The sequence below is a fragment of the Sphaeramia orbicularis genome, chromosome 3 (assembly GCF_902148855.1).
Source record: "Sphaeramia orbicularis chromosome 3, fSphaOr1.1, whole genome shotgun sequence".
Lineage (NCBI taxonomy): Eukaryota > Metazoa > Chordata > Actinopteri > Kurtiformes > Apogonidae > Sphaeramia > Sphaeramia orbicularis.
The window spans coordinates 47,600,634-47,619,395 of record NC_043959.1 but is presented as its reverse complement, the minus strand read 5'-3'; the positions used below and the strand labels follow the sequence as shown (position 1 = coordinate 47,619,395).

General features: G+C 36.7%; 1 protein-coding gene across 2 annotated transcripts; it reads right to left on the bottom strand.

The window, feature by feature from the left end:
* Window positions 1-375: 375 nt before the first annotated feature.
* On the bottom strand, window positions 376-17,787 carry mtmr10 (myotubularin related protein 10). Of its 2 annotated transcripts, none has more exons than XM_030124178.1 (16): window positions 17,259-17,787; window positions 15,520-15,577; window positions 12,404-12,540; window positions 11,797-11,869; window positions 10,271-10,413; window positions 8,163-8,256; window positions 7,694-7,841; window positions 6,887-6,974; window positions 6,590-6,678; window positions 6,229-6,359; window positions 6,020-6,089; window positions 5,618-5,688; window positions 5,206-5,378; window positions 4,938-5,108; window positions 4,187-4,369; window positions 376-3,385 (listed from the first exon to the last, which is right to left on the bottom strand). In XM_030124178.1, exons 1-16 carry the CDS (start codon window positions 17,319-17,321, stop codon window positions 2,765-2,767), a joined length of 2,313 nt encoding a protein of 770 aa, XP_029980038.1. In that variant the 5' UTR covers window positions 17,322-17,787; the 3' UTR covers window positions 376-2,764. The 2 variants fall into 2 exon arrangements, with proteins under 2 accessions (XP_029980038.1, XP_029980045.1); XM_030124185.1 differs by having other exon boundaries at window positions 376-3,382.
* Window positions 17,788-18,762: the final 975 nt, after the last annotated feature.

The following is an 18,762-nucleotide window of genomic DNA, read 5'->3' as shown; positions in this document are numbered from 1 at the left end:
TTCCCCAGTCTATAATGGCTACTCTAATTCTCTTAAATGCATTTACTATGAGGTGACAGAATTATCATTATTATTTTCTACAGCTAAATATTTCATAGTTTATTAACAACAGTATAAAGGATTTAATAAAACCAACCTGTCCAGAAATTCAGCAGGTCGGGTGTGCCTGAGTCAGAATGTCAACTTTCACTTGTTAATGATAAAGCATTATCCACCCCCCACATCTTGACATCTAAGAGATGGTCTCTTTGGTTGTGCAAAGTTTTTTTTTTTTAACTACAAAAAGGTGCATTTATACTGTGAGTTCATTTAAAATACTGAGCAGTTACCTTTCCATAGACAAGAATCCAGAGAAATAAAAGCAAGAACACAACCTCATTTGAAAAATAATGTATTGATGGGTACAGGTACACGTAAAGCTTTACTTTCTATTGAAAAACAGCTTCAGTGCAGTACCTCTGAATTTGACTAGATTTACACAATTAATAAAAAATCAATAGATTTAGAAAACTAAAGTAAGTCTGTAGATTTAGGGTATAGTTACAAAAAGGTCAATCTTCCCAAAAAGGCACTTGAGATGTACAGTAGCAACTGCATCCCTGTGTGAGAACATTTGCATGAATAAATACATCTGCTGTTAATCAATATCCAACTGTGCTACAGTCGAAGCACCGTCATCATACAAGTACAGCAGAGGGCAACATGGGAATTAGTGGAAAACACAACATATAAATATCTCTCCATAAAATAAAGACTAAACCAAAGATAAAAGTCATTTTAGTACCATTAATCAAAATAGTAATTGGAAGACTTCAAGCATATACAGTATTTATAATATTTGCCAAAATTATATTTAACAACCACCTTTAAACAACTAACAATTATATTGAGTAAAATGTGCAATTATTAGCATTTAAGAGAGCAAGTTCTGCACTCGCGTTACACAAATCTATACTGAAAACAAAACACCTCAACTATTCCTAATCACTACCAATTTGTCTGAGTATCACTGTAAACCGATCAATAATGGGACACATATTTAGTCCGTCCAGTGGTCTTGTTTAAAATTACTAACGGATTATTGATTAAAGTGTAAAGCCGCACAATTCCAGTTCCTCAGTATTTTGATAAAAGGCACTAGCAAACTGATGCACTGATCCAAATGAGCCTCAAACCAATCCTCATTTCAGCAAGTGTTAACCCTTCAAGGATGACAGGTTAGCTTGGTTTCATCATTAAAACAAAACAAAAAACACTTCTCCTAATTTTACTACACCCTTTTAAATAGCACATAGTATTATCTGAAACAATAAACACAGTAAGAAATGTTATTACATATGAGATTTGGTTAGATTTTCAATCTGTATATTTAACAGTGTATATTATTCACTATCACTCTTCAAGGTTTTGATTCTTTAATCACACAAGATCTTTATGAGAAACCTTCTATTAATAAGATTTAATGTAGTGTTTTGCACTGTCATTCATTATCAACCTGCTCACCTGGATCAGTAACTTCAGCTGAACTACAGATTGGTTTAAGTCATAGCCCTTCATCTGTCCCTTTGCTTTCTATTATTCACCTACTTAGCTACTGTTGTCTTGAATAGTTTCTCCATAAGCCTTACCAGAAGGCCTCTATACAACAAAACCCTTCTAAAGAGAAGAGGAATATCTACCACAGATTAAGTCCTCACAGATCCTCCTCCGGTCCGGGTGATGCCTGCAGTACAAAACTAAAAATATAGGCGCTCAACTCTACTCCAGAAATATAGAAAATATACAAAGATAGACCCTGAAAAATCACACCATTTCCTACTTACAGTGAAAACAAGCACAACCATTAACAATAGGGGCAGTTTGTGCAAAAAAACAAAAAAACAAAAAATAAACAAAAACAACCCAGTACATTCAATCACACAGCTCTTTTTTGCATTTACAACATAAGAAAAAAAATGTTAGCAGTGTTATTTTCCGTTCCTCTTTCTGAAATTAAAAAAAAAAAAAAAAAAAAAAAAAAATACCAGGTAACATAAGGCCTGAAAATGACATTTCTTAGTTAAGGACTGAATCCACTAGGATGCCCAAATACATCGAGTACTTGAAATCTGTTTTCTATGAACACATCATTGTTGCTGCAATAAAAACGGACATTTCCTAATCATGTTTCGTTTTTTTTTTTTTTCAACTGACTGAATCTAAAACCAACTGTCTATTAGCATTATTATTATTATCTGTCAATAATACACAAACTTTTGGCATTTTTTTCCCCCTAAAAAATTGTGCATCACATGCGAATCTTGGACAATCAACTCTCAACTTACTCTCAAATATACAGTACACTAAACAGACAAAACAAAAAAAAAAGCACTTTATGTGGGTGATACAGTGGAAGAACTGGTCTAAATGTAATTAGTAAAGACAGATTTATACATCCATTATAAGAGAGTATCTTAACATCTTTCACAGTCAGGAGACCTCACAGTAAAGACTCACTGGCCAATAAGGAGAACATCCTTTAGATTAACTCAATAAATGTTCATGATTTAGTCCTACAGATCACATTAACATTAGAAATTAACTCCGATTTCAATGCAGCATAATGATGCTAATTTTAGCTTATAAATAGTTAAAATCAGTTAAGTGTCATATTGCCGTTCACTAGTTTCTATCTTGCTATTTAAGAAAGAGGTCATAGAAAATAAAGAGTAATTTTTCCAAAATTTGCAATAAGCTCAGAAAAAGCCCAAAGAGGCTCACACCCTCACACAGTGTCATTAGCAAGAGTTTCTGTAGAGAGCCAGATTTTTGCCCCATTCAGAAATTTGCTAATGGGAGTCCCGTGGACGTTACGGCGGCACAAGTTTCCCACTGGGGTGAAAGGGAATGAGGAGGTAAGGAAGTCTGGGGGTGTAGAGGGGTCGTCTGGGAAACTGGCTTTAAAATACATCCTCCTTTGGTCTGAACGGGACTCACTCGGGCTGGGCAGAGGTGTGCTGCCCGGACTGGGTCCCTTGTACTGCCTTAGCTGGATTTGGAGAATCTCAATTTCGTCGACCAGTTGGCAGAGCTTGTGGTAGGCGGTGATGGAGCCTCCTTTGGGAATGCAGGCTTCAGGAACCCAGCGCAAGAAGAAGAGCTTCCAGAGAGCCATGTGTGAGGGCGTCAGCAGGGGAATCAGGAGACCCTGCTGGTCAATGGGTCGAGAGAACCAGTCCCTGAAAAAGCGCTCTGAGGGACTCTCAACCACATCTTTCACCGGAGAGAAATCAGGCTTCAGCTCAGACACCAGAGACCCCCGTCTGGGCAGTGTCTCCTCTCCACTTTTCAGTCCATTACGCATAGATGCAGGTGCCCCTCGCAATGTTGAACTGTAGGTTTTCTGCTAGAGTAAAGACACAATACCAGATTATTTTCACTTAAAGGCAAAAAAACATAGCGATGGCTATGACAGGCTGCAGCTGGGAATGATTCTGATGAGTGCACATCCACCTGTTACCAAGCCTCATTATTCTAAGACTTCCAACTTTAGAAAAAACAATAGACTCATCCTCTGTGTAATAATTTACCTACCCTGCAGTACTTGAAGTTGCTGATGACACAAAAACCTCCTGCTGCCAGAATCCTAGCAGCAATAACTGAAACTGCTGACTGCATGAACATGTTAACCATTTACTTTATTATACATTATGTACCTGCTTTTGGAAACGATTCCTGACAGAGAATAGAGTTTTTAAAGGCCTACACATTATTTTTGTTCCTAATTTGGTATGTAAAGAAGTGGAATCCGTAGTGTCAGCAAAACTATGGAGAAAGAACCCAGTCTCAATAAACAAACCATGATAATATGGGCTTTTTCCCACACATGATTTTAATGAAATAAACTGACAGTGTAAATGATGGTTTGGATGTAAGGTTCTTGTGAGTCAAATACAGAAATCAACTGAATGTATTTAAAAAAAAAAAAAAAACCTAAAAAAGGGGAAAAACATGCAGATGATTACCATTTAAAACCTGTTTCTATCATAGGCCAGAACATTTTTGATAGTATCAAATTTAAGGGACAGTGTTAAATTTAAGGTGCATATATATATATATATACACACAATAAAAGCTCTAACCGAAGTAGTAAAAGGGAACATCAACATAAAACAACATTCACTGTACGCTTGAAATTCTCACGTACCTTAGTGCGTCTGAAGGTTTTCACTTCCCCGTTCTGAACACAGGCAGCTCCTTTGCCCACATACATGGGGTTGTTGAAGAGCGTTTGGTCTTTGAAGGAGAACTGCTGAGACCAGTCCCAAACAGGAGGGAAATAAACAGACTGCTCTTCTCCTTGAGGGATGGCCTTGTTCTTGGCAAAGTCCTGCCGAGTCACAAAAAGATTAACACTCTGCACATTTCAACTACACACAGAAATCCTGATGTTTATAACTGCCTTTTTACTGTTCGCAAAACTTAGATTTTAATTTTAGCAGCACGTTTAAAAACACAGATCATATAAACAGTGTCTACAGTATACTCTCCAGAGTTCATCTGTATTGCTGCAGCAGCAACACACACAGAGAGAGAGAGAGAGAGAGAGAAAGAGAGAGAGAGAGAGAGAGAGAGAGAGAGAGAGAGAGAAATTCAGACTTGAGAGGTGACAATTCATTGAGGGGTAGGGATGTCTGCGAGTGCTGCCCTCACATAAATTATACTCTTTGACAAGAAACAAAACCACCAAAACATGTTGCCGTTGTCATAATGACAGAAGGCTGTAACCAGGAACTGAGACAGACAAAGACCACTGACTACCAGACTTTCGTAACTTGTATTTGTTATACTAAGGAATGTAGCATTTTTGGTTGCACATATCAGCCTTTCATGGTCATGGTAATTAAAAAACTGCATATATTCAACTGAATTCCAAAGTATATGTGTATGTATCTCACCGCCAAGTGCTGATTCCGTTGTTTTGGGGAGTTGAAAAGGAAAGTACTGAAGAGCGGGATCCACATGCTATCAGTCAATACCGTCAGATAGGCCTCTGTGAACTCAAATGCTGCTGGATATTGATTCATCATCTGCCACACGCAGTCCAGGAAAAGTGTGAACAGTGGAGACTTCAGAAACACAAGAGATGGACAACAATAAGCATAAGCAAATGTCATCTTTTAGTTTAAGTAATCTGTAACTGGATGATTCACAGTCTTAAAATACCTCCTCTTTGTCGCTTTTCTTTAAATGGTTGCATCTGTCCAAGAAGCGATGGCCAGCCATCACCCATTCCTTCTGCACTAAGCTCTGAAAGCCAATGAGGCTGCGATAGTGAGGGTCCAGCATGAGCTGAACCAGAGACGACACGATACAGTTCAAGTCTCGGTCTTCCTCTTCTGTACAAGTGAAAGAGAAGAAACAGAGAAAGAGAACACATACCCTTCAACGAGGCTCATTGTACAAAAAGGCTGCAACAGCACTGCATTTATGATGCAACACTAAATGGTCTCCTTAAGTACACAATAGATAAATATTAATTAAAAATAAAGATTTACAGTGAGGAATTACTGCTTTCTTGACTGTTGGGTTGGGGAATGGAAGCTGATAAAGACAAATTACAAAGAGACAAATGTACCTGCTAATACGACTGAAGTATTCTTTCCATCCAGGTGGTAAACGACCTCAGCAGAATGCTTCAGAAAAGCCCTTTGTTTAAAAAGAGAGCAAAGAGTTTCAACATTTAATAACAATCTACACACAAGCATTCACAGCTCTGTGTGTTGTCAATACACACAAAAGCAGTGGCTATGCAAGATATAAATATATATTTTGTGGCTTTCTGTGCAGATATGAAATAGAGAACTATATCCTATTTGAAACAGAAAGCAAAAGACGTTTGTATAGTTATAAAATCCACTTGTATCGGATAGTATGAGGTGCATTTAATTTGAGGACAGCATTATGTTTGTAATGCAGTTCTGACCAAACTACCAGGACACTTTATTCCTTCCGGTGAACTATCAGGTTGTTTACATACCTGACGTACTCCAGCCATCTTGAGTTCTCAATGGATGAAAGCCACCTCTCCTCAGATTCCTCAAAAGGATCTGCAAACAATCAGAAAAGTCAGACAACGCACAACAATATATGGAATTCACTAAGTCGCTGATTATAGAAAATTGCACTAAGATACATTTGATTATTTAGGTAAGTTGCCACCATTGCTGCAGGTGTATTGATGCTCACCCATGACACATATCTGCCTGATTTTGAAGAAGGCGCTTTGAATGTCCTGGATATTGGGCAGACACTTGTCCAAATCTAACCTGATGACTTCACTGCGGTGTGGGTGGCTTTTGGTGATGGCAGTGAAGACTCTTGGACAAGAATAAAAACAATGCCAAGATTAGCAAGGTTTCAGCAATGTGTATTCATACTTTCAAAAGTTTTATCAAAACATTGTCCTCAGAGTCTTAAGTCTCAACAGTTGTTTAGCTACAATTCAATATCTGTTTGGGGGAAATAGATATCAATGTGGAACAGGGAACTAAAATATCACATTTCATTAAAATTTTTACACTAAATGAAGCAAAGCAGTTTGTCCTACCTCTGATCAATCTTCCTCTGATGTAATGGATCAGTTATGCTGGCCATGCGGATGAGAGCACTCCCACTGGGGTGATTCCAGCACCAGAGCTAGAAGAAACATAGCACATAATTTACATTGACAAGAAGGCCAATACTAGAGAAGATCTGATCAACAAAGATAGACTCCATCTGCAAATAGGTGCTTTTCACATTCATGAGAATTACAGAGAAATAATGTAGGTCTAATAAAAAATTTTGAAGGATTTGACAAACATCAGCACAAACATATTGTAAATCCCATAACTGAAGTACTTACGGGGATGCGATTATCAGGGAAAAAAGAGGAGTACTGCTTTAGATCCTGATCTGCAAGGGATGCCGGGACCACGATATATTCCGGAAGACTAAAAGAAAAAGTCACCAAAAAATGGTCATTACACAGGAATGGAAAAAAGAAGTCAAACAATATTCTACAACAAAAACAAAAACATAGTGAGAGTAGGTGTGAAACCACCTAAAAATCTGTCATTTTTTTGTAACTTAAAAAGGCAGAAAGTGAGAACATTTGGAACAAAATGAGCAAATAGGTTGTGCTTTCCAAGCTCATTATGAACAGGATGTGTATGTTATTTTATATTGCTAAACATAATATTTTACCAACTTCAGTGAAACACAGGTAATGACTTTCAGTCAAACATTTTCAATATGTTTATTTATTTACAGTGTTGTTTAAATGTATCTAAGCTCCAAGTCTGACAGAGTTTCTGTGAAGTACAGTTTAGTGTGGGTTGCAATCACGCAATTTGGAGCCTTTTTTCAGCATGCCACATAAAACATTGTACAATCCACACTTTGAAAACCACTATGACGTCACAACTGCACACAGATGAATGGTGTATATTGTCCAATATAGACTTAATGTTACAGGAAGACATTTGCTAGGTTTTAGTTTCGACAGGTCACTTATTTTGCAAGGAATAACAACAGTATAAAATAACCTCCTTTACCAAAACAAAAAGATTAAAATTTTGATGGAAGCAATAACGAAGCCCAAATTATTCACATTTTATGTATAATGTCTATCAGACATTTCTTCAGCAAATATCTTGAGTTATAAACAAACCTTGGAGAGATGGCGTAACCCTCATTGACAGAGCACACCCTCCACTCTGAAGCACCCGTTCTTTTTATTTCCCGATCCCAGTCTGATGGACGGTCAAAAATGGGAGTCTGCAATCCCCCTCGGGGGGTGGATCCATTAACACGTTTTGCTGAAAATACAGATACATATTGAAATTATTTTTCAGAATACTGAAAGAAAAGAAATTACATATTTATTTAATTATCTCGTGTCTAAAATCTTGTCACTGTCAGGTGTAACTTTGAAGACTCCATGGAATTAAGACTGTCACAAGCTCTTGTTAATACTTTTCACTGGGTTAATATTTAATATTTATAAAAAAAAAAAAATAAAAAAAAAAAAAAAAAACAACCCACAGACAAATGTTAGTCATATAAGGATATGAAGGTTCTACTCAGCATCAATTATGCTTTACAGAAGCATTAAAATGTATGGCAAATTCTTTGCGTACCTTTATATTCATGGTATCTGCGTCCTTGGTATTCAAAGCCAAAGAGCAGGTGAAGATCTGCTGGATGGGAATAGTGGGCAATCGCAAGGCAAACCTATGGAAAAAAAAAAGAACAAAATTATTTTAACAACATGTAGATATCATGTTATTTAACAGAACTAAAGAGTCAAAATGGTAAAATCAATTATTTATCATCAAAGCCTCTCAAGCCATCTTTATTCAGTGACTTAAAATGAAACTTGAGGCATATTTTACACCATACACACATAATAACAAGTGAAACCTGGGAAAGCAAATGTTTGACAGACAGCCTACTGCTCTGCTTTACAGGACTGAATCTCTCTGTGACTCAACTGGAGTCACACACAAAGCGGTCCATTCAGTAGTAAAGCTGTGAATAACACAAGAGGACACAGAAAAACTGAATAACAGTGTGTGAGTGTGAGTGTGTGTAGACATGGCTGCTCCCAACTCTGTAATTTCCTATGGCAAAATAAGCTATTATAGGTTGGCCTTAATCCATATGTCACAAAGAAAAAAGAACTGAGCCCTGTTTTGGGTTCACACTGTAATTACATACATGGTGTCCATAATAAACTCATGAGGAGTGAGGCAGTGCAGCCACATTTCTATTTCAGTGCTCCATAATCCACCTTCAACATTCTGTTGTAAGCAGAAGTAAGGGTGTTAGTGACTGTGCTTTTGATACGAGTACATATACATATTCAACTGCGTAACTCTCATAGGTTGAGATGTGAGGCTCTGGCAGGCCAAGAGCTCCTGAACACCTGTGCACATCATTTATACAAACAAATTATTTTCATTACCTTTCCAGCTCCAGTGTACACTGTTTTAACACAATGCGTCCTTACAGAGGGTGTAAGGTTTACTTTGTTACCGTTCACTGTGTGGTGGCTAAATTAAACATCCGTATCAGGCACTCACAGATCCCCTTGGCCCAGTATGGTTTGCTAAAGGTGACAACTTTGTTTACTTTTCACACGTTTAGTGACATTTCCTGATATTAAATCAAAATCACTGAGCACTGACACAATAGCCCACTAACAAACTAACTCCAGAGAAAAGGAAAATGTGTCCTTGAAGTTAAGGTGCAATAACAGAGGCCTGATTGCTGTACATGTTATTATATTAGCTGATCAGAGGTGCATATTACCTCCTTGTAGTTGACTGTATGTACAGAGCACCATGACCCCCCCCCCCAATAAATAAATAAATAACACGTCATCACTCATCACACTGACCTACTGTCATCCTAACATTTCTCCCTCCTGTCATGTTGCCAGTTGTTTCTACAGACAGACTTTGCGTGAATAAGCATTATCTGATGCTTCTGCTGATCATCATCATCTGACCAGACAAACAGCTGAAGCGAACAGCTCACCTTAACACGGTGCAAGACTGAATGACACAGAAGATTCTTCATCCCAGCTGCCATAAGACTGTACAACAATGAACAACCCAATGGCAGACAGAATGAACACATGCACTGGACAACTGCCATGACTTACTAAGTACATTTATACTTCTATAAACTTTATACATAATTAACCAGTTCATTATTTTATTTTATTTCATGTAAAGCTATAGGACAATTGAAGGTCCTGATAGGATTAGTGAAGTTCTTCTCATCTCAAATATCAGTTGTTTATCATTTGGCTGATGGTCAGACAGAAAATGCTTTTTAAGAAGTACTCTATTTAGATGTAGGATGAGAAAACAGTGCATCAAAGTTCATGTGGTATAAATATCTTTGACACAGTAAAGTGCAGTGCGTATATGTTAAAAGGAGAGTCTTGAAGAGAAGCAACCAACAGTGGCATGCATAGCAAAGCCTGAGAGTGGAAAATAGAAATCCTGATATAATGAGCTTTGCTGTATGGCATGAAGAGATGATAAAGCCAATACTGTATGCGCATGCATTCATATTATTTTAGGAGGTTTAATTCACATTTTCATAGGAGCTTTAATAGCAGGTTTAATATTAATGTGCTGCCGGGTCAGGTTTGAAAGACATTTTATATTTTGAATCAGAACTACGTGCATGATATGATGAGACAATAAGCAGGGAAATGGTCTCAAACACTCACCTTTTTGGCACTTTCAGGCCCAGCCTCACCAAAACAGAACCGTATTATGCGCAAGTCTTTGCAGTATAAGATGAGTTCAGTGGGATTAAACTTTAGCTTCTGGTTTGACCCCAGAACCTTCCGTTTCCCTTTCGTATCATTCACTGTGAGAGACAAACACAAAATATGATTAAAAAGCTGGAAGCACAGAGACTAGTGCTTATAAATCTTCAAAGCATCATCTATGCTGAAGTAGTGAACTTCAAACTACTAAAGGAGTCACGTTTTACTAAACCCACTTTTATTCATCTTTGGTACATTTATTTGTGTATTTGGACCCTAATAGTTCAAAAAGTTTGAATTTGAGCCCTCCAGGTGCTGCAAAGCCATTTTTATATTAATTTTGGCAAAAATCGAGTGGATTTCTACAACTCCTTTTAATTCCTGCTTAATTTGTTACGTCATGACATTTGCAAATATAAGGTCAAGACTTCCGACAAACATTTCTCCGAATACGCCATAATTGTTTGTCAGCAGCAGCAGTTGTAGTCCATACTGAAAATATGTCCAAACTTCGAGCAGATTACCTAAAATGTTCAGTTGTTGGTTGTATTAATGAACACAAGTGGCTGAATGGGACAGAACAGCACAGCCAACGACCTGGAGGGGGTAGGGTTATGTGCATTTAAAGGGCCAGCGCTCAAAACGACATTTCTGGTGTCATTACTCAGAAATAGGGTTGAAGATGGACCTGTGGAGTTTAATTAATGAAGAATTCAGACCCAAGCATAGCATTTACAGTTTATGTAGACCACAGGGAAATGTTTTAAAATGCAAAATTCCATTTTAAAAAAGCTAAATATCACTCCTTTAAAACACATAGACCACGTGTCACTCATGATTTTTGACACAGAACTATTAATTATATGCCACAGCATTACTGGGGCTTTATCACACTTATACACTTGGGTAAACTGGACAAACCCATAGTCTGTACGTTATTGACCATGCCAGTTTAAACAGGTCAAAAACAGAGCTTCATGCTTCATCACTGTCGCATAACAGATTACGCTTTGGGCAGTTGCCTTTGCAGTGTCAGCAATCGGCAGCAATGAGATAGATCAACAACGCTAATCCCAGCCCCACTGCAATGCCACTAAATAGCACCCTCACTGTGACATCACTTGTTATCAGATTGCTGACCATGAAAGAATAACAAATGGGACCCAAACTGTCAAAGATTAAAGAGGGGTAGAGTGGGCCCATCCAACTTTAATATTATTTAGATCCCTGTTGTTAAGTGTTTGGGAAAGGATGGCAGGGTGGCAAGAGACAATTGATGACCTGTTATATCAAGCGAATTTCAGATGAAGTTACCAAATGGCAACTTCAAAGTGTTAAATATAACTAATAATATTAACACACTTAATAAACTCTGGCTACTGATAAAAGAATGGTAGTATGAAATATTCTGGCTGTGCCAATAGCATTTAAGATTTTTTATTTTTATTTTTTTAAAATTTTGATACAAATAATGACACTTGTACCTGTTACAACTTGATCCAAACATGTCAGAGGGATGTCGTGCTCTCCAAGCAGGAAGTGGGACAACTGTGATCTCTGTGTGAAGGCCAAAAAAAGAGCAAACACATACATTGGCTATCATAAATTATTTAAACAATGCATCAAATAATGGTTGGTACAGCACACTGACTTCCTCCTCAAACTGTAATGAGAATTAAGTTACTCTTTATTATCATGACAACAATCTCCTGCATACGTGGAAATGACGTCTGTTCTCTCACTTCTTGTGTGGTATCACTGACAATGTTGTGCAGGAAAGTACACAAGTTTTCCTTCCTCCTTACCGGATGAACTGCACATACAAACTTAACAGTGCTGGTATCTGGGCTCTGCAGAAGTATGATGTTGGCACAAATTTATTCACAATAAGAAAACCAAAAATGATAGCTACAGCTGGCTATAACTCTGTAAAGGATCAAAAGAGGAAGGAAAAAAAGTGCTTTCAGTTCCTAAACCATGATAAGAAGACATCAAATCAGTAGCAGTTTTATTTTTTCCATCTAGTCTGAACTGCTAAATATTTACAATAGTTCAGTTTACCTGTCTTAAAACCTCATGTGACAAAAATACCTGTTTAGCTGGGGCATCTTGTGGAATGAAGGAGACCTTAAAGTTGGTGCATATCAACTTCCCCCAAAGATCATCTTGGCTGCTATCCGTGCTGATGCACTTCCTCACAAAGTTCACTTCATTAACAACTATCTCCCCTGATGACACACAAGAAAAAAGACACGAGTGCAAGACCAGTCAACCATCACAGCTGTGGCAAAAATGTAGGTGACACTTAATCCTAGAAAGACAATGTAGAAAAATCAAATGTCTTTTCTTATTTAATGATGTCTTATTAAACTAGTTGTTGATCAGTACTTAGACAAATAAATGAAAATATTATTTAAACACATTTTACAGGCATTAATTAGAATAAGGACAACTATAGAGCAGAAAATTTAGGTGAGTTTAGGCTATGTTTACACTCACGTCAAAACCAGTTCTATTTAAAAACAAGCTCAACTTGTCGAACAAAGATCTAACTTGTTGAGTACGAACCTCTGTTTTCATGTATTGACACTCCTTGTTTTTTTGGGGGTGGGCTGCAATGTCTGCACTGCATTTTATAATTTTGTGAACATAACACAATTACTGAAATAAATAATTGAAAACTACATGACTAAAATTCAGTGTTTGTGTCTTGTAAAAAAAAAAGTATTTTGCATATAACCTTCAAGCTAAGTCAAGGCAAAACAAATGATTTTCAGTATGTTTGCTCCATGAAATGTCAGTGATCCATAACAGGGGCTGCACCATACACCACTTGATGTCTCAGGCTATTTCTATAACAGCAATATATTTGTGTGTGGCAGAACCAAAAGATAAAAAAGTAACAAGAGTTGCCCAAAGACCTGTTGTCACCCAGAGTTTTTGTGTGCTGTGACCCTTGCCCCTTGACATAATCATGAAAAGTTCAATATGTAGACAAAAGCACAGCAACCAAAAGCTGCCCCAGAGACTTTAACAGATGAGAACTGGGGCAGCCTGGGTGGAGTCCTCCAGTTAGTCACTTCAAAGCGCCTGAGAGTGTCCAAAGACAGGCTGCCCAGTAATTGAAAAACAAGAAGGAAGCTGGTCATGGAACCTGTTCATCTGCCCCTCTCCAAAATCCGGGGAGGAAGGAAGCACTTTAGCAGCCATTTTATCAGCTACTCAATACCATTTTGTACATTCTGGAAATCTATTTTGAGCACTAAAAATGTAAACCCTTTAAGCCACATAAAACTAAATGAAACTTAAATAAAACACAGAATTTCTTCACTGAAGAAAAAAATCAGTTTGCCAGACAAATAAAACAACTCAAAACAAATAAAAAGTACACCAAATGGATCCACTGATCTTATTAGGAGACGTTGCTTTTATAAGAGTCATCTTCACAAGGACAAAACCTAACACGACACACAAAGGGTGTGTCGGGCCACTCCCAAGTCAAATGCAAAGACTAAAAAAGAATAAATTAATAACATGAAGCCTTCCAGCTGCTTCAGCTAATGACCTAGCCGCTACACTACTTTAAATTCTTTGGTGTCAAAATCTGTTTGCAAAGCTCACTTTTCATACATTGAGTTTTATGGTAGAGATGAAGTTTCTTACAAAGCTAAATATTCCATAAAAGAAAGTTGGGAACACAGACACAGAGGAACTGTGCTGAAAAAACTACTTCACATACAGTTTGGTTTCACACATTTAAGTAAAATGTTTTTTTATAGTTTTATTACATACAGGTTAGAGTACAAGTCAATATTAGGTTGAACTTGTGATACACAACCACTGTGAATCTTTAAGAATTTATCTATGGTATTTATAACAAAAAGGCAGAGTTTATTAGCAAATTGATCAAGCAAGGGACTGAGATATAATTTTACATGGACTAACATGCAAAAATATAAACTACAGAGAAAAATGGGTCCCTAGATGGTAAAAGTAGAAGTACACAGAGAGGGGAATACACACTGTCACACTGTCCTGTGGGTAAGATTAAAAAAAGAGAACTTCTTTTCTTTTTAATTCTTTTTTTAGTTTTACATTACTGAGGTTTTATTCCTCTGTTCTTTCAATTTTTGAGTGCTTTTAGAAAACTTTCAACATGTGAGATAAAGCTTATTAAATACGAATATTCAAAAACATACTTCAAACATGATTTCATGTACTGTACATGCATAACAAATACAATGGCAGAAATCCCCATTCATATCTTTATGCAACAAGTTCATCCAAAACAATGTAAACCAACACTAACATTTACAATGTATCCTGGAGGCATGTCACCACATTACACTTTGATGATGAGCACATTAGACCACAAATGGTGTCAATATACAAGAGTTACAATGCTATTGTTGTTATAGAATCGTTTGTAAGCAGGCACTCTTAGAATGGATATGAGCAATAAAAAATGTCAGAAGAAAAAGAAATGGCTTTAGACTCAAACTGCAAAAATATTCAGCTTAGTGAAAAGAAATTAAAGGCTATATATTGAATTAATTTGATTAATCAAATTTTTGCGATATGAAAATCATGAACAATCAAGATTAGGGCTTCCTCTGATGACTGTTCTTGCTCAACAAAAATGTATAATATGGTGCATGCACATTTGTTTACTGTAGTATATTCATTGTAAATATGTTTGTCAAGTCTTTGCTTTATTTTCTACAATTTGTTTTAATTTTAAAAGATATATTGCACAGAGGCAAGAGCTGTTTTTGTTATTGTTGTTACTTATTGATAGTGCAAATAGTGAGCATTTTGGTTTGAGTAAAGAAGACCATGATGAAATTATGTTTTGTCTACAATTGGTGTAAAGAAAAAAAACAAACACAATGACAATCAAAAATCATCCACAAAACTCGAGAAAAATCTAAGATTTTTTTAGCCATGTTTCCAAACATCACTGAAGACCCTACAACGTAGTACTGAAACAATAACTAAACACAGTAGTTCCTCAAGAGCAGTGAGTTGATGATTTACTGATGATTTTTGACATAATTTAAATAATGGGAAATAGACAATTTGTTTTACTCTGACACAACCTGGCTTACATCTACCTTGAGCTATAATACTTCTTAAACCACATTGGACAAACACTACCAGCCATGCGGGAAAAAGACTTATGTTGTGTCAACTGATGATATACTTACCTAACAGTAACTTAGGCTCCAACTTTTTAATAGGCTCAATTGCTTTCTTCACATCTGTCTACAGAGAAAACATAAATCACAAATGCATAGGTTAAACACTTGCTGGACAAATGGTCAAAGAATGATTACAATGACAAAAAAGGCAGTAAAAAAACCAAAACAAAAATAATTATATGCATCTTTCTATTGCAAATAAAACCGTTGTCTCATAAGACATGGATAAAGGTAGAAAACACCTGTAATACTTAAATATCTCATTTGAACAAGTGCCTTTGCACAACTATGATGAACACCCTGAAAGCTGTTTTGATGTTGTGGTACATACATGTTGCATAAACAGTCACGTCACTCAGTTATCACTGATGAATTTGTGCAGGCTGCTCTGCTTACAAAACCAGATGGAACCAAAGATACACAGCAAGTAATTATAGTTACAGAGTGTGCTCAGCCTTTTGCATTTGGTCTTGTTTAAGTCTTTGGTTCAACCTCAGTGCAGCAGATCAAATGTAAATGAATGACTAAAAGCTGCTGACTTTAAGCTTCACTGATGTTAAGGGGCAAAGAGTAAAACAGCTGCACTTTTTACATTTGCGTTTTTTGGCTTCAGTTCCTCTGTTGTCTGTCAAGTGTGGAATGAATATCTGAAATTGCATCTGAACTGCTAGTGCATTAGTGTCAGTTGTTGTTTAACTCCGCTAGTTTAAGAGCTACCATATATCACAAATGGTCAAATATTAGGGATGGCACTGTGACTGAAAAAGTGGAAGTAAATGGTATGAACACTTTACTAGATTAGAAAGCTGTTGAAACTTACTATTACACTACTAAACATATCTTTAGTGTTGTTATGCGTTTTACCATAGGGCCTTCATGTTTTGTATATCTTATCTTTGGTAATTTTACACCCAATGTGCAACTTACTTTATGTGGTCTGAGCATCAGGTCATCACAACCATGGAAATAATCTATATTTTAACATCTTGTTAGTGATTTTATTGTGATGCTTTGTCATAGATGCAACATTTCCTAAAACTAATATGGATAAAATTAATATTCTCAAAGCCAGACCTTGCTCATACAAACCCAGAAGGTAGGATTGTTTGCTTTGCTACACCTGTGACTGTGAGCAATGTCAAAAACACATATAGCAATTGTAAATAAATAAAATTACAGTTAATTACATTTACAGATAATTATCATTGTTTCACCTCTGTCAAACACTTAGGATTCATTCTATATGTAAGGTATTCAAAGATTCCTTGAAACGTCCAAAGATAGTGAAAAATACTGATACCTAGTGAAATTTCACCTGATATTGATGATGAAGATGCAAAGGCAGACTGGCAAAATGCTTCTGCATTTTATGCACTATTTGGAGAAGTCAAACAACTAAGCTCTACTTGGTGAAAGGGACAGAGATTACATGGAAAAGGGAAATGAATTCCTTGGTAAAAGTGCGCATGCTTTTTCGTGGGTTTGGCATTATCCTCTTTGAGCCCTTTAACCAATGAATTACGACACACTACCCGATCAGCTAGTCACTGGATTTCGATATAAATATCAAATAATCTTCACCACAAGTCATATACCAGCTCATGTTCCAGTGCAGTATGTTGATACCACAGCAAATGATGTCTATATTAATGTAGTGCTGACCTTATAACGTCTGAACCCCTACGGTGAACATAAACGTTGACAAAAATAAACTATGCAGCTATGAACCATGAGTTAAGACATACCTGTACAGGCGGAAGATAACACTTGAATGTTGGTTTCATGGGTTTGACAGAAAACATGCTCATCCTGAACGGGCGCCTGGCAAGCGCTTGAGTCCTGCCAGTGGAAAAAAACAATCCAAAAGGATCCTTCAACAAAGTTTGGTCAGCTCTTAGCTGTGTAAATCCGAGACGTCCGTGTGTAAAATATTCATCGAGACAGCCTGAGCGAGTGACGGCACTCCTCCATTTCGATAAGCAGTCGAGTAGCAGATTACGCTAGCTGGTTGAAAAAGTTGACAGAAGTTAGCGCTGAGACGTCGGCGTTAGCTTGGTAGCGAGCTAGCTTTAAGTACTACATGAAGTTTATAAATCCAGTTTACACAGGCAAAAACAATCATAAACTAATGAGAGTCGTTCGTTACACCGTCTACATTGTCCTTCCACCTGTTACTGTAGCGTAGTAGTTACCATAAATGACTTCCTCAAAGTCCTACTAATTCAGCCAAACGCAGTACCTGATGCTGTAAAGGACTTAACGGCCATGTTTATAAAGAGCTCAGGTCCCGCCCTACTTCCGGCCTCCGCTTATGCACTGAGGATTTTATATTTTATATCGACACTATTGTTCATGAGTCACCCACTTTGAAAGATAAAAAAGAAATGGTAGTGTATTTTAAATCAGATTAATACCGGTTGGTTGAAGTAGTAGTGCGCTTTTTCATCTAAAAAATGAAAACAAGTCCTGTGTTAGTGTTCAATAGGAATACTTATTGAACTACATCTCCCATGAGGCTTTGACAGAACAGCGAGATGAGCGTCAAATACGTAATAAATACACAGACTAGTCTCTTTTTCCGTGCCAATGTCGGAGAAGTTAGAAATTTACTGAAAGTTAACATAAACCATAATGATGCTACTTATTATTATTGTTAGCTGCATCAAAAATAACTTTAAATTTGGTGATTGTAATAAGACCCAAAATATAAACAAAGACAGGTCCAAGGTGTAATTGAAAGTATAGTCAACCTATAAAACCCAAAAAGACCAAGTACTACTTATATGGCAGTTCCAAAATAGTTTTTCCTTTATATTTACCTTTTCTTAAGCGATTTTCGCCATTTGTTTTAATATTATCCTCTGTATTTTGTGTTTTTACAGTAAAAATTAGGTGTTTTCTTCTGTTTAATTTACTGATCATGTAGATGTTCATAAAAGCTCAGATTACAGTTGACGGTAATTATATAAGAAACAGAAAAAAAAACTGAAGAAAAACTGACTTTTTCAGCAAAATATATCATTAACTGAACATAAACCCAGTGTCCATTCACTGTCATTGATCAAACTCCATGGGTTTTACTGGTGAATCAATGTTGTAGAAAATCAAAGTGTTTCCACGTTCACTACGGAGCCTCTGAACGTCCAAATGGGTCATATCTGATGACCATGAAAAGAGGAATAATTGTATTTTTACACCAATTATTTACATGTATTGATAAGATAAGTGGATCAACAGATATTAAACATT

Coding starts and splice junctions, on each gene's coding strand:
- mtmr10 (XM_030124178.1), bottom strand. CDS start 17,321: ATGAGCATGTTTTCTGTCAAACCCATGAAACCAACATTCAAGTGTTAT. Junction 12,541..15,519: donor GGAGCCTAAGTTACTGTTAG/GTAAGTATATCA, acceptor GTGTGTCATCAG/GGGAGATAGTTGTTAATGAA. Junction 6,975..7,693: donor GGTTACGCCATCTCTCCAAG/GTTTGTTTATAA, acceptor TTTTTCTTTTAG/TCTTCCGGAATATATCGTGG.